This window comes from Podarcis melisellensis (assembly GCF_964234715.1).
Source record: "Podarcis melisellensis genome assembly, chromosome: 8".
Classification (NCBI taxonomy): Eukaryota; Metazoa; Chordata; class Lepidosauria; order Squamata; family Lacertidae; genus Podarcis; species Podarcis melisellensis.
Window position 1 is genome coordinate 71,116,619 of NC_138540.1, and position 14,181 is coordinate 71,130,799.

The following is a 14,181-nucleotide window of genomic DNA, read 5'->3' on the forward strand; positions in this document are numbered from 1 at the left end:
CTGTGGTTCAGTTTAAGTAAGCATAATAATAATAATAATAATAATAATAATAATAATAAATTTTATTTATATCCCGCCCTCCCCAGCCAAAGCCGGGCTCAGGGCAGCTAACAAAAATAAAACAGTACAAAAGTATAGTACAAACAACACTCTAAAATCATTCATTATAAAATTGATTCAAATCAGGCCACTGGCAACCATTGTGCCAGAGCTCCACAAAGATTGCCGAGGGAGGGAGTCAGGCTGCGCCCTGGCCAAAGGCCTGGTGGAACAGCTCTGTCTTGCAGGCCCTGCGGAAAGATGTCAAGTCCCGCAGGGCCCTAGTCTCTAGTGACAGAGCGTTCCACCAGATCGGAGCCACAGCCGAAAAAGCCCTGGCTCTAGTTGAGGCCAGCCTAACTTCTCTGTGGCCTGGGACCTTCAAGATGTTTTTATTTGAAGACCGTAAGTTTTGTGCAAACATATTGTGCAAACATTCTAACTTCACATATACATGAGTTGGTAAAATATATCCCCAATATCTGAAAAAGATACTGGGGTCATTTGGATAGCTCAAATGAAAATGTCAATGCAGTATGCAGCTGCTGTGAAAAAGTGGATTTCTTGCTAGGAAAAACCAAAGGGTTACACACACACACACACACACACACACACACACACACACACACCCTTTGCATCCAGGCAAGCAAGAGGCATTATTGTAGTTCAATGATACATTCAGCCAGGCAAAAGTACCTGAGAAGGGTGCAGAGCAGTGGCAGTATGGAATATGGCTTGGGTCGAGTGTGTATTAGAGAAACTAGGAAAGGTGGGTGCTTTTGGCCACTCTTGTGAAGCCTTATAAATAAAATGAAATATTATGCACTGTTCTGGTCACTGTATCACCAAAAGGATATTGCACTGTTGGAAAAGGTGAAGAAAAAGGCAACAGATTGGTAGGACAGAGCCACTCCCTTATGAGAAAAAAGTTACATTTGGGATTTTTTAGTTGGGAAAAAGACAAGTAAGGGGGGTATATGAGAGAGGTTTATAAAATTATGTATGGTATGGAGAAAGTAGATAGAAGTTTTTCTCACTCTTTCATAACCTAGACGCTGGGGCTATCCAATGAAGTTCAATGGTGGAAGATTCAGGACAGACAAAATGATGTACTTCTTCACACAGTATGTTTTTAAATGATGGAGTTTGCTGCCATGAGAAGTGGTGATGGTTTCCAATTTGAACAGCTTAAAAAGAGGTGTAAACCAGTTAATATCATCAGTGCCTTCTAGTCATGTTGGATGTACTACCTACAGATTGAATTGGCTTTTATGTTTCTGTTTTTACTCTGGTCTATGGACTAATGCAATCTAGCTCTTTTTATGAATTGGCTTGCAACCTGCATTTTATATGTCTACAGTGGTACCTCAGGTTACATACGCTTCAGGTTACAGACGCTTCAGGTTACAGACTCTGCTAACCCAGAAATAGTACCTTGGGTTAAAAATTTTGCTTCAGGATGAGAACAGAAATCGTGCGGCAGCAGTGAGGGGCCCCATTAGCTAAAGTGGTACCTCAGGCTAAGAACAGTTTCAGGTTAAGAACGGACTTCTGGAATGAATTAAGTTCTTAACCCAAGGTACCAGTGTACTCATAAGTAAATTCCATTGAGGCCTACTCTATTCCCAGCTCAGGAATGGAAGGCAAAATACTGGTGGACAACAAGAGGTTTAAAGCCACTCTCAAGGCAAAAGAAAAGCAGTATAAGCACCAAAAATTGGGGGACACTGGCCTGTGAGCGCTCCAATGTGGCATCTGAATATAGACTGCATTTTTAATCAAGACTTATATTGGCTTATATCTTGATCAGGTTCCTAAATTAAATGGGCTTAGATTTTCAAAGGTTTCATGCCAGGCAGAAAAAACCTTGGCAAGAGGTTTTCTCCTAAGACAAGAGGGCCCCATTGATTTATGGTAGAAAAAACAATTCTCAAAGTCATAAAAAGGGAGAATTACATATGCTGCCCCAAGGCTGAAAAAACACTATTAAGAATGGGTAAATAGTAAAATAATACCAATGTGCCTCCCAGTAAAATGAGCCATATCTTCTTCCTAAGGTTGAAAGGCCAAGAGCAGTGAAAAAGACAACTGACTTGGCTGGAGAAGAAGCTTCTTTTTACTTTATTTTTAGGCTGGAAAGGGGGGTGAAAGGAGGAGTGTAAACTAAAGAGGCTTCTTTTAAAAGCTGTTTTTTACTGAGTTCCTTCCTTTTTACTTTGAGAAGCTTTATTCTTTTAAAAGGCTACCTATGATAATGTATGAAATATAATAGCTTAAATATATTGGCTTAAATGTAATTATGCAAAGGATTTAAGAAATGCTAGATTCATAGAGTCATATTGCAATAGGAGACCAGAGGGGCAAATGAGCCTAGCCCCCCCTTGCCAGACAGGAGACGCCATCGAACACTTCTGATATATAGTTGTCAGGCATTTGTTTAGAAACCTTAAATGAAGGAAATCTTTCAATGTTGATGTGAACTCAAGATCCTTGACATCTGTTGAACATAAAAATGTAAGATTAAACATTTGTTTTAGAAGGCAATAGGGCAAGAGGTGAGCTGGTAATTAAGATTCCATGTAAGATATATTATTACTTATATGTCAAATATATAGCTCTTTGTCTCCCTTATAAGGATAGGAGGATATGGGTGTATCTTTTTGTGATTAGTTATAGCAATCAGCCAATAGGAAATCCAACCAGGCTGATTGAACAGAGGCAGCCCCAGGAGGAGCAAAGGGGGCTGGATTAAGGGAATATAAGTGCTGGCCATAATGGCAGGAGGCAGGCCAGAGCTTGGTAACCATATACCACTGTGCCTCTCATTTATTTGTCTGACAAATAAATTAATATTTTAATTTCTCTGTTGCTGCGTTGAATATTTCATTCCAGCTAAGCGTTAACCACAAGCAGGGTGCTACATTTTATGGTGCCCTGTGACTCGGATAAGTGGTCTGCTGGAACGCAGCCCCTTCGCCCTACTGGGCAGGGTACAAGAGAGAGGACAACTGCTTACCCAAAGCGCGCACTGGTAAATTTTTCCAGGGGGAACGCAGAAGACTCGTCTGTCTGATACCCTGCTCACTGGCGGCGACGGAACCGGGGGAAACAGGGAACCAACCAAGGGTAAGTGCACAAAGGGATTTTTGGCCCTCCAATTAATTAGGAGGAAGAGAAGTCTTGATCAAACTTCTGCGTCTCAGTAAGGGGAAACTGAGTACGCTAGGTGGTTGGGTACATCAGATGGTGGTCTGGTGGAGGAAAAGGGAAAATTGGGAGGTAGAGTGTGGTGAAGTATCCAGCGCATTGTATGTGTGAGAAAGTACAGAGCAATCTGTAGCTGACCTGAGTGTGGAGTGGGCAGTACTTCGGTTCCTAGTAAGGCGACTTCACTAGGCAAGGAAACCCACAAAGCGTGTCTGTGAGTGACTGAGTGGATACTTCACAGGGCCATACAATGGGAGTTGGGGGTTCAAAGGGGGAAAATACACCTCTTGAGTGTATGTTAAATAATTTTAAGAAAGCCTTCTCAGGGGCATATGGAGTCAAAATGACGCCAGAGCGCTTGAGAACGTTATGTGAACTAGAATGGCCAAAACAAAATACTGGATGGCCATCCCAGGGAACCTTTGATATAAATTTAGTAAGCAAACTTTGGTCTAACATCACCAAAGAAACTGGAGGGTGCCCAGAACAATTTTCATATATAGATTCCTGGCTGAGCACATTAAATAAAAAAAAAATCCTCCATGGATAAGGGAATGCAAAGTCCAACGATGCAAATTATTGGCTGTAAAAGCCGAAGCTAGGAAAGGAATCTTGCCAAATAAACTCAAACCCATTTTGAGGGACCAGAGGAAGAGGTGCTTCCACCTCCACCCTATGCTCCACAACGAAGGGAGCCTAATCCAAACACTCCACCAGTTGTAACCCCAAGGCAAGAAACTGGAATGAATAATGGGGGTGGAGTCACAGAGCTTGATTCCTTGATAGATTATGATAAATATCTTCAGGAGGCATTGGAGTCCTATAATGAAGCCCAAGCAGAAGTGGTTATTCCACCTGTGAGTCCCAGTAGAACTCCATCTACAGTCTCTTTTAGTGGAACAACTGATTGCCTACCCCAAACCCCTGTACATCCAAGTCCTAGAGAATTATTACAGAAGTTACAGGGAGACCTTAATCGGTCAGCAAGCAATACAGCCAGGCGTATAAAGCTGCTAAAAGAACGCCTTGGGACAAATACCATCCCCTATGATTTGAGGCCCCTAGAGCAAAGTGAAGAAAAAGGTCACGTAGTAGCCCCTCTTAGAAGAGTATTTGATGCACTTGAGGAGCCTGTGCTGGTTAATGGGCAACCTGGACCACGGCCACCTCGAACTTCGACCCTGCAATGTATTCCATTCACAACTACAGATCTGATGAATTGGAAAACACCCCATCTTTCGCAGAAAAACCTCAGGCTATGATGGACTTGGTGACCTCAATAGTAATAGTCCTATTTGGACAGATTGTCGCCAGCTCCTGAATACTCTTTTCACCACTGAAGAAAGGAGAGACATAATTGAAAAGGCACAGATATATTTGCGTGAGCAGGCCAGAGTGGGAAATATTTATAATATTGACCATCATCTCCAGGACAACTTTCCCTTGGAAGATCCTAATTGGGATCCAAACAATGCAAATCACCTGGCCAGGCTTACTACCTACCGCCAGACGCTTGTGCAAGGCATCTGCAGGGCATGCCAGAAGCCCACTAATATGTCTAAAGCAGGGGTGTCAAACTCAAATTCATCGGGGGGCCGCATCAACAGTTTGGTCACCCTCAAAGGGTCGGTTGTATCTGTAGGACTATGTGTCCACTCTTTATTTGTATGGTGCATGTATGGGGACATATTTATACTACTGCTGGCATTATATCACTCCGTTTCTCCTCTCTTCTACAATGGGAATAACCATGGCCTACCTCCTAGGATTGTTGTGAGATCACATTAAGTGTGTGCAGTCGGGTACTGCTGCTGCAAGGCTGAAAACAAGAAACCAGCTCCCTAAAATACAAGCTGGCAATAGCCCATTATGTGGGTCAGAGGCGGCTCTGGTGCAAGTTCAGCTTTTCTGCGGAGCTCAGAGAGGCATTTGCCACCCTAACCCACCACGCTCCGTTGGCCCCAGTGTCTGTTGCGTGTGCCCCCGGGGGGGGGATGATTGCCACGAGGCTTCCGGCAGGTGCTTCACCCAGGAGGGAGAGGGCCCAGCCTGCCTCCATCTCTTACAGCCCTGCACCCCAGGGACCAGGCCGGGCTGTGTCAAGCCTGCAAAGGAAAAGCACAGGCTGCTTTAATATCCCCATGTGCTTGCTGACCCATAACACTGTTTCGTGTTCGGTGCGCACCCACAAAAAGACTTAAGTTGTCACCTTTTGAGCTCCTGTATGGGAGGCCGCCCTCCTTTGTTCAGGATATTCCAACTGACCTCAAACAAATAGGAGACCATGTGACACAGGGACAAGTGCAATCTCTCCCGTGTTTTTGTCTCTCTCCCGTGTTTGTTTGTTTTTTTATCTTAACAGGTGGGCCCTCAAGCACACGCCGTGCAGCATTGCCAAGCCGATTCATCAGCTCCAGACTGGCATAGCATATGGGTGAAAGAGTGGAAACGTGATCCACTTGCACCTAAGTGGCGTGGACCTTACACCGTCCTGCTCTCTATTCTAACAGCGGTGAAGGTAGCTGAGGTGACCCCCTGGATTCATCACTCTCGTTTGAAAGAAGTCTGAAGGCAGTTGGACATGCAAAGGTGACCCCTCTAATCCTTTAAAACTGACTCTCTCCAAAAACCCCTGTATCTAGCCCTACCGGGAGCGGGTTAGGTCACGGGCAACATTTGACGACCGGCCTGCTGCAGCCACAACCTGGAAGCTGGCTGACCTGCGCACGCCTGAAGCTTGAGGAGCGTCTAAACCAGCAATTGTGAACGGGAAGATTCTCTTATACAATTGATTGACTGCCCCCTTGTGGAACAATTATAAGTGATATTACTCATTGGGGATCCTCGGGATATATGTTTCGGTCTTGGTGGTTCCCCATTTCTGTCACTGGGGGAATTATATTGGGGCTAATAATTATTTGCTATCACAATAAGGTAATCTTTTGTGGAAGGAATGCATATGCTAGACATCAACATGATTTCATTATTAATCCTGATCCCTTGGGAAGGGGAAGGGTCCATGAATCTGACCAAATTTGCTAAATATGGATTCCGCCATGACCACAATATGTGGGTAGGCTTAGCTGAGATGGTAGCCAATGTTGCAAATAGGACTAATTGCCTTGTTTGCTCTCTTGGGCCAGATGATTCAGAGGGAGGTATGCCCTTATTACCAATACCATTAAGTGCCATTGGTATGGTAAGCGAAATGCCACACCAAACAGAAGTACAGAATTTCCCCGGATGGAACTCAACTAAACCAATACGAGTTATACCTGTGCAAGGGGAAATCTGTGTGCATAAATCATCAGATGCAGCTGATCCTACCATGATAGGCTCTTCTCATTGTCACTATACTTGGGATTATATTAAGAATAGTCAAACCTGGGCAAACGGTACTACGTATCGAACTCGGAATACCTTGCCCTGTGCACCTCCTTTTATTTATGCATGGAAAGTGGTATGGAACATAACTGTGACAGAAAAAGGCAATCTAACATACTGCACTGTGAACTCTCTACCTCTTTTGATATTTTCGCCTTCTGTACTCCACGTACCAAAAACCTCAGACCCAATGGTTGTGGTGGATATGTGGAGAATGGGCATACAAGAAACTCCCTTCCAAATGGAGTGGGACTTGTTTCTTGGGTTGGGTATTACCACCAATGTGGATTATGCCCACTAGTTCGGCCAAGCGTACACGAAGAAACGCTGATATTTCTCGTATAGCAGGAGGAAGTACCCAAAGTTGGAGCGGTACTGATGATTGGCCGCCAGAGTGCATTATAGCCTATTATGATCCTGCCTCCTGGAATCCTGGTGAGCTCATACAAGGGGCACGGGATCCTATTTATAATCTAAATAGAATAATTCGATTGCAAGCAGTAGTGGAACTTGTAACCAATGCAACGGCCCAGAGTTTGAGACTTATTGCACAACAGTTGGATGAAAGTAGAGCCGCCATTTTGCAGCTGAAAATGGGAATGGATTATGTACTTGCCAGGCAGGGAGGCCTATGTGGAGTCTTGAACTTGACAGGGAATGCCTGTTGCTTTAACATTTCTGATAATGGTGAGGCAATCCGTGTGTTGGCTACAAAGATGGAGAATATAGCACATGTCCAAGTATAAACATGGGAAGGATGGGATATGGGATGGCTCACCAATTGGTTACCTAATGTTGCGGGACTCAAAGGGATATTATTGTCTTGCTTGTTTTTCTTGACGGTAGTAATAATGGTTTTATGTATGGTGCCATGTATCATCTCATGTTTTAGAAGTACAATTAGCAAGATGATTTCGAATGAAACTCTACCTCATATCATGGCCCTATACAGAGCTTTACCTCAGGAATATGATGAAGATCAAGCTATCAAGGACACTTGGTAAGCAAGGTCCTTGAGCTTGAAAGGGGGGAATGTGGCATCTGAATATAGACTGCATTTTTAATCAAGACTTATATTGGCTTATATCTTGATCAGGTTCCTAAATTAAATGGGCTTAGATTTTCAAAGGTTTCATGCCAGGCAGAAAAAACCTTGGCAAGAGGTTTTCTCCTAAGACAAGAGGGCCCCATTGATTTATGGTAGAAAAAACAATTCTCAAAGTCATAAAAAGGGAGAATTACATATGCTGCCCCAAGGCTGAAAAAACACTATTAAGAATGGGTAAATAGTAAAATAATACCAATGTGCCTCCCAGTAAAATGAGCCATATCTTCTTCCTAAGGTTGAAAGGCCAAGAGCAGTGAAAAAGACAACTGACTTGGCTGGAGAAGAAGCTTCTTTTTACTTTATTTTTAGGCTGGAAAGGGGGGTGAAAGGAGGAGTGTAAACTAAAGAGGCTTCTTTTAAAAGCTGTTTTTTACTGAGTTCCTTCCTTTTTACTTTGAGAAGCTTTATTCTTTTAAAAGGCTACCTATGATAATGTATGAAATATAATAGCTTAAATATATTGGCTTAAATGTAATTATGCAAAGGATTTAAGAAATGCTAGATTCATAGAGTCATATTGCAATAGGAGACCAGAGGGGCAAATGAGCCTAGCCCCCCCTTGCCAGACAGGAGACGCCATCGAACACTTCTGATATATAGTTGTCAGGCATTTGTTTAGAAACCTTAAATGAAGGAAATCTTTCAATGTTGATGTGAACTCAAGATCCTTGACATCTGTTGAACATAAAAATGTAAGATTAAACATTTGTTTTAGAAGGCAATAGGGCAAGAGGTGAGCTGGTAATTAAGATTCCATGTAAGATATATTATTACTTATATGTCAAATATATAGCTCTTTGTCTCCCTTATAAGGATAGGAGGATATGGGTGTATCTTTTTGTGATTAGTTATAGCAATCAGCCAATAGGAAATCCAACCAGGCTGATTGAACAGAGGCAGCCCCAGGAGGAGCAAAGGGGGCTGGATTAAGGGAATATAAGTGCTGGCCATAATGGCAGGAGGCAGGCCAGAGCTTGGTAACCATATACCACTGTGCCTCTCATTTATTTGTCTGACAAATAAATTAATATTTTAATTTCTCTGTTGCTGCGTTGAATATTTCATTCCAGCTAAGCGTTAACCACAAGCAGGGTGCTACACCAATTGCAGAATAGCTTCTACCCAAGGCATAATGGATTTTGAAGAAGCACGAATATTGGACGAAAGGGAGAAATGAGCAAAGAGGAAGGCACGTCTGGAAAATCCTCAGTGTGATCAATTCCCACCTGGAAACCTATGTCCCCACTGTGGAAGGACATGTGGATTCAGAATTGGCCTCCACTGTCATGTAGGAACACACTGCTAATGCTGCATTCATGAAAGGCAATTTTACTTGGCCACTAGTGATCGCCAAATATGCCCAACACAGTACAACTGAGCTCAAGGCACGTGTGCTGGGGATGGCATTAGGTCTATGTAACCCCAGGGCTTTTTTCTGGGGGTACGCATAATCCCTAAACGTTTTGTGAATCTAAGTTTGGCCTCTTTGAGGGGCTGCATTTCAATATGAGTAGGAAAATGAGTGTGTCCCTAAACATTTTTTAACTATCAGTACATTCCTCCTTCGGCGAACTGGCCCGGAATAACTTACACCACCATGACAAAAAAAAACCACACACGAGCCTTGCAATCTGATGCCGGAAGTTCAGAATGTGAGCGTCGGTCGCCTTTCTTCCCCTCTACTTTCATATCTCTATGATTTCGCCTTCCTCCCTTTCCACTTCCGCATGACCTTCAGGGCGAAACGTCGATTGGTCCGCTTTGTCTCGCTCCTTCGCCCTGATTGGCCCTTGCTTTACTTTCCCCCCTCATTTCCGGTTACCAGACAGGAAGGCGCATCATCAGATTTTGCTGGGGCTGGTTCCACGCCCCTCGACAAGGGCAGACTTGAGATGGCTGCGGTGGGTTCCGTACTGAGGTGCGGTTTTCGAGGAGCCCTGGCGTTGCCCCAGCAACAGCGGGCCTGGAGCTCTGGCGCCGACCAGGTACTGGGCTGGGGTGAGGTGGGCAGCGGAGGGCTTCGGGGCCGCGAAAGGCCTCGGCAGGCGCGGTTGGAAGAGGGAAGCGAATCTGGAGCCTGATCCTCCTCTTCTCCCCTTGTTTCCCCTCTTCCCTCCCTCAGCTGGGCGAGCTGGGCAAAGGTGCTGGGAAGGGCGGCGGCGGAGGCGGCGCCGTCCGTGAAGCTGGCGGGGCCTTTGGGAAGCGGGAAGCCGCCATGGAGGAGCGCTACTTCAGGTACGTTGCCCCTTGCATGTCGACGTCTTCTATCCTCCCTCCACCCCCGCCATCCTATCTGCTGCCTAAATGTACTGGTGGAAGCGTCACGCCTAGTTCTGGGTCGTGCCCACGTAGTGTCTACTAAAAGCCGGATCTGTAACTTGTACTTTTGTATTTTTGGATATAGCTTTTGGGAGAGGAGGCCTTCGTAGGATTTGTTCAGCTCCTCTCTCTCTTTTGGCCTTGTGTGCCAAAATAAACTGGCGAATTGTTTTAGGTTGGTGGATGATTATTTTAGTGGATTGTGTTACAGTATTTACCTAAGTGTTGTGTGTTGATTTTTTTTGGTAAATTCTTTGTTATAATGTTTTAAATATTGTTTAAAACTTATCATGTTTTTGCCACTTAAAATGCAGGACATACATTTATTAAAGGAAATGCCTGTCCCTTGCTTTCTCCCCTGCTTTTGGTGACTCGGTGGTGGAAGCAAACTAATGGGGGTTTTTTTTTTTACACAAAACAGTGACTTTGCTTTATGTACAGTTTGAACTCAGCACAGAAATGCCATAGACTCCAGTCCCTGAATTGTACGGACGTTTAGCCCCATTGATCACATTTTTGCTCTGTTTATGCGACTGACCTACCTGCCCCTCTATATTAAGGATAGCACTTAACTCATTTGATGTTGGATATAAATTATAAAACTTATACCGCAATAAACAAATTATTGTCCTTTTTTGTTTTTGTTTGTTCTTTTCTTCTTAGAGTTAAATTGAAACATAAATCATGATGGTTCATCTTTTTCTTACCCTGCCCCAGCCTTTAAGGAGATGGGCTGACGTGGAAAATATGATTTGATGCAGAAAAACAGCAGAAGGGGGAACATTGAGCCATTTTAATTTTTTTGTCTTCTCAAAAAATTAATAATCATCAGTTCAGGGCTTTTATAACAGACAATTTATTGTAATATGTAGCTTGGCATGTGGCTGTAGTAGTTGCAAGCATCCTCAGAGGCCTACTTAACTCAGTGGAACTTGTGTAGAAGTACATGTGGAAGGAATGCTTAGTCTGTTTATTCCATTGAAGATACTTAATGACAGGGACTATCTTAGAAAGTTAACCAAAAGCCAGTGCAGTATACTGGTTACACTAGAGAATTGGACTAGGAAGACCCAGCACTATTATTTCTCAGCCTAAGGTGCAAGATTGTGATGGGAAAGAACCATACATAGTGGCTTGAGCTCTTTGAAGGAAAGGCAGAATATTAATGTAGTAATAGTAAATATTACAGGAATCAAACTCCGTGGCAAACCTTGGAAAACAGCAGTTGCTTAACTGCCTGTCTTATGGTTTGTTTTGTGCCCTCCGAATGAGCTGGACTATTTTTATTATATTGCTGTATTGGCTGACTGGAGTGTATGGGGTGTTGGAGGAGGGGTAGTACATCTAGTGGTTGACACACACTGTGCTCCTTCTGGGGTAGGTTGTCCATCTTTGGTCCCCACCATGCACTCAATTATCTGTGGCTCCTATAAACTGTCAGCATGCAACAGCAGCCACAGCCCTGGAAACAGCTTCAACTGGTCAGCTAAACCAGGTGAGGGTAGCCAATGGGTCTCAAACAGTCAGTGGGTTATGGACTTCCCCTGCATGCGAAGACAGGCTCTGGCAGATAGGGCATACAAGACGTTTAGAGTACATCAGCAAGACCAATAGTTTTTGTTGTCTGGGCAGCCCAGGTTCTCCATACACACAGCCCAGGCTTCCGCCCCGGAGAAATCACATTGGTGTTGCTAATGCAGTGCAATACATTGTCTCTCAAGATAGACAGATATCAACAAGTATCTGCTGAATATGGGTGAAGGTGTGAAATGGTGAGGCTGCACCTACAATTGTACACATCTAATAGGCTTGCTAAAGTTGCATATGTAGATGGGGGTACACTGTATTGCACTATCTTTTGTGCATTGTCTTTAGCTGAAACTTGAATGATTAGCTGTGGTAATCTTCATTATTAATTCATACCATACTATTGCAGGGAGAAAGGGAGAGAACAATTGGCAGAATTGAAAAAACATCATGAAGATGAAATACAACATCAGAAGAAAGAAATAGAGCGCCTGCAGAAGGAAATTGAACGTCATAAGTACAAGCTCAAGAAGCTTACTGATGATGATTAAGTAAATTCCGTCCTTATTGGTGTGAGATGTATCTGGCATTGCTTTAAAAATGGTGTCTGCCGACATCCAAGGTCTTGCTCTTATCACAGTGTGAAATAAACAACTCACTCTCTTCCTGGTCAGTTTTTTCTTACTTAGCATATCTAGCTATAATTATGTCTACTGAATCTTCCCCGTGCCCCAGGGTGAGATGGCAGGGGGTTAAATTGAAGATTGCTAGCAAAGTCTCACATTGAGGAACAATTTGGGATGTAATGATTGCATTACCAAACCATTTTTCTTACTGTTTTGTGCACCTTTTTCTTGTAACTGTTGGCAAATATAAGACTCCCTTGGCATTAGTCGGGGAGTAGTAATAACTGGTCACTTGCTACTACATCAGGAGTGGGAAACATGTGCCTCTCCAGATGCTGTTGGACTTGAAACTCTCTTTACTTCCAGCCTGTGTGGCCAGAATGGTGTGAGCTGACATCCAGCAACACAATTGGTGCCATAGAATGAATGTGGGTTGTGAACACTAGTGAAATTAAAGCTAAGAGAAACCACTTTTATATCAGAATCCAGTATTTCTCATCAAGCCCAAATTATTATTCCCAACAGAAGCATTTTGCCCAGTAAAGCAGGGCCAGCATCAGGATCTGGTATCCTTGGACCAGTGGTGCCTCTGGTTGTGAACGGGATCCATTCCAGAGGCCCGTTCGCAACCTGAAGCGCCATATCTGTGCAGCTGCGTGGCGTGATTTGGTGCTTGTGCGCATGCGCGAAGCGTGATTTAGCACTACTGCATGCGCAAGCAGCAAAACCCGGAAGTAACCCTTTCCAGTACCACGGGATGCAACCTGAGAAAACGTAACGTGAAGCAAACATAACATGATGTATGACTGTATTCAACACAAAAAACTGCGACTATTTGTTGTTGACAAAGGACAGCTGGACATATAAAAGGCCCCATTACCTCATCAAACCTAAATCCAGCCCTGCATGCACACCAGATGAGAAATGGGTCCCTCTGCCCCTTCCTTCACCATTAAAGACCCTCCCCGGGGTCTCTGCAAAAACACCAGATTGGCAACCCCAGGCAGCCATAGCCAGGACAGTCGGGGGGGGGGGTTCAAGAGAGGCCCTGGGGAACCGCCGATGCTCTAGTCATGCACCCCGCAGTAACACCCATAAATGGGCCCCTCCGCCCCATGGAGCGGGGGGGGGGTGAGGTGGGAACGGCAGAATCCTGCTACATGTCTGATACAGGCTTCCTTAAAAAAGAAGAGGTTTTGTCTCAAAAGCAGCATGGAGGTGTTTGAAAAGGGCTTTCAAAAAACCCATGCTGCTCATTCTAGTCCTAATAGTTGGGGCTTCAAAGTGTAGTGTCAGCTGCTTGATACGTTGGTGACTGCTCACGGGTGGTCAGTAGCCAAGATGGGCATGGAACAAGCACAGGCAACACCAAATTGCTAAATTGAGTGTGAATAAACTGGGATAAATTCAATGAAATCACAGAGAATGAAAGATAGGGACACTTCCGCTATGGTTTCTGATTTGTCAGTAACATCCAAGTCTGAACAGACGCAAACAAACCCTACAGAATTATATCAGCATGGCAAGTATGCCTACCAACCACATTGGAGACTGAATGTAATATAACCTTATACAGTGCAAAGAAGGGAAGGAAGAAGGGTTTGTTGAAAGAGGGCATGCTTTGCATTCAAAGTTTCCAGGTTCAAACCATGGCAATTCCAGATGGAGCTGGGGAAAATACTTTCTGAAAGTCTAGTCAATGCACTGCAGATGATGCTGAGCTAAATGAATCAATGGTCTGGCTTTGAAATGACAACGAAGCACCTTCAATTGGGTTCAATGTGGGTCATTTTCCCATTTTGTTTCTTTCTTACTGAAATGATAAACACTCAGGCTGCATGTACACCATACATTTAAAGGACATTCAAAGTGTGGTCCAGTCCGTGAATCCTGGGAACTGTAGTTTGTTAAGGGTACTGGGAATTGTAGCTCTGTGAACTACAGGTAAACTACAGTCCTCAGAATTCGTTT

General features: G+C 44.0%; 1 protein-coding gene and 1 long non-coding RNA gene across 2 annotated transcripts; both read left to right on the plus strand.

Moving 5' to 3' along the window:
- Positions 1-491: 491 nt before the first annotated feature.
- Positions 492-9,093, plus strand: LOC309375681. Its single transcript, XR_014171002.1, has 3 exons — positions 492-623; positions 693-1,773; positions 8,830-9,093. It is a non-coding gene; the product is annotated as an uncharacterized lncRNA (long non-coding RNA).
- Positions 9,094-9,562: 469 nt separating this feature from the next.
- Positions 9,563-12,247, plus strand: ATP5IF1 (ATP synthase inhibitory factor subunit 1). The gene is made up of 3 exons (XM_081920991.1): positions 9,563-9,723; positions 9,861-9,973; positions 11,994-12,247. The coding sequence occupies exons 1-3, from the start codon at positions 9,631-9,633 to the stop codon at positions 12,133-12,135; spliced, it is 348 nt and encodes a 115-aa protein (XP_081777117.1). The 5' UTR covers positions 9,563-9,630; the 3' UTR covers positions 12,136-12,247.
- Positions 12,248-14,181: the final 1,934 nt, after the last annotated feature.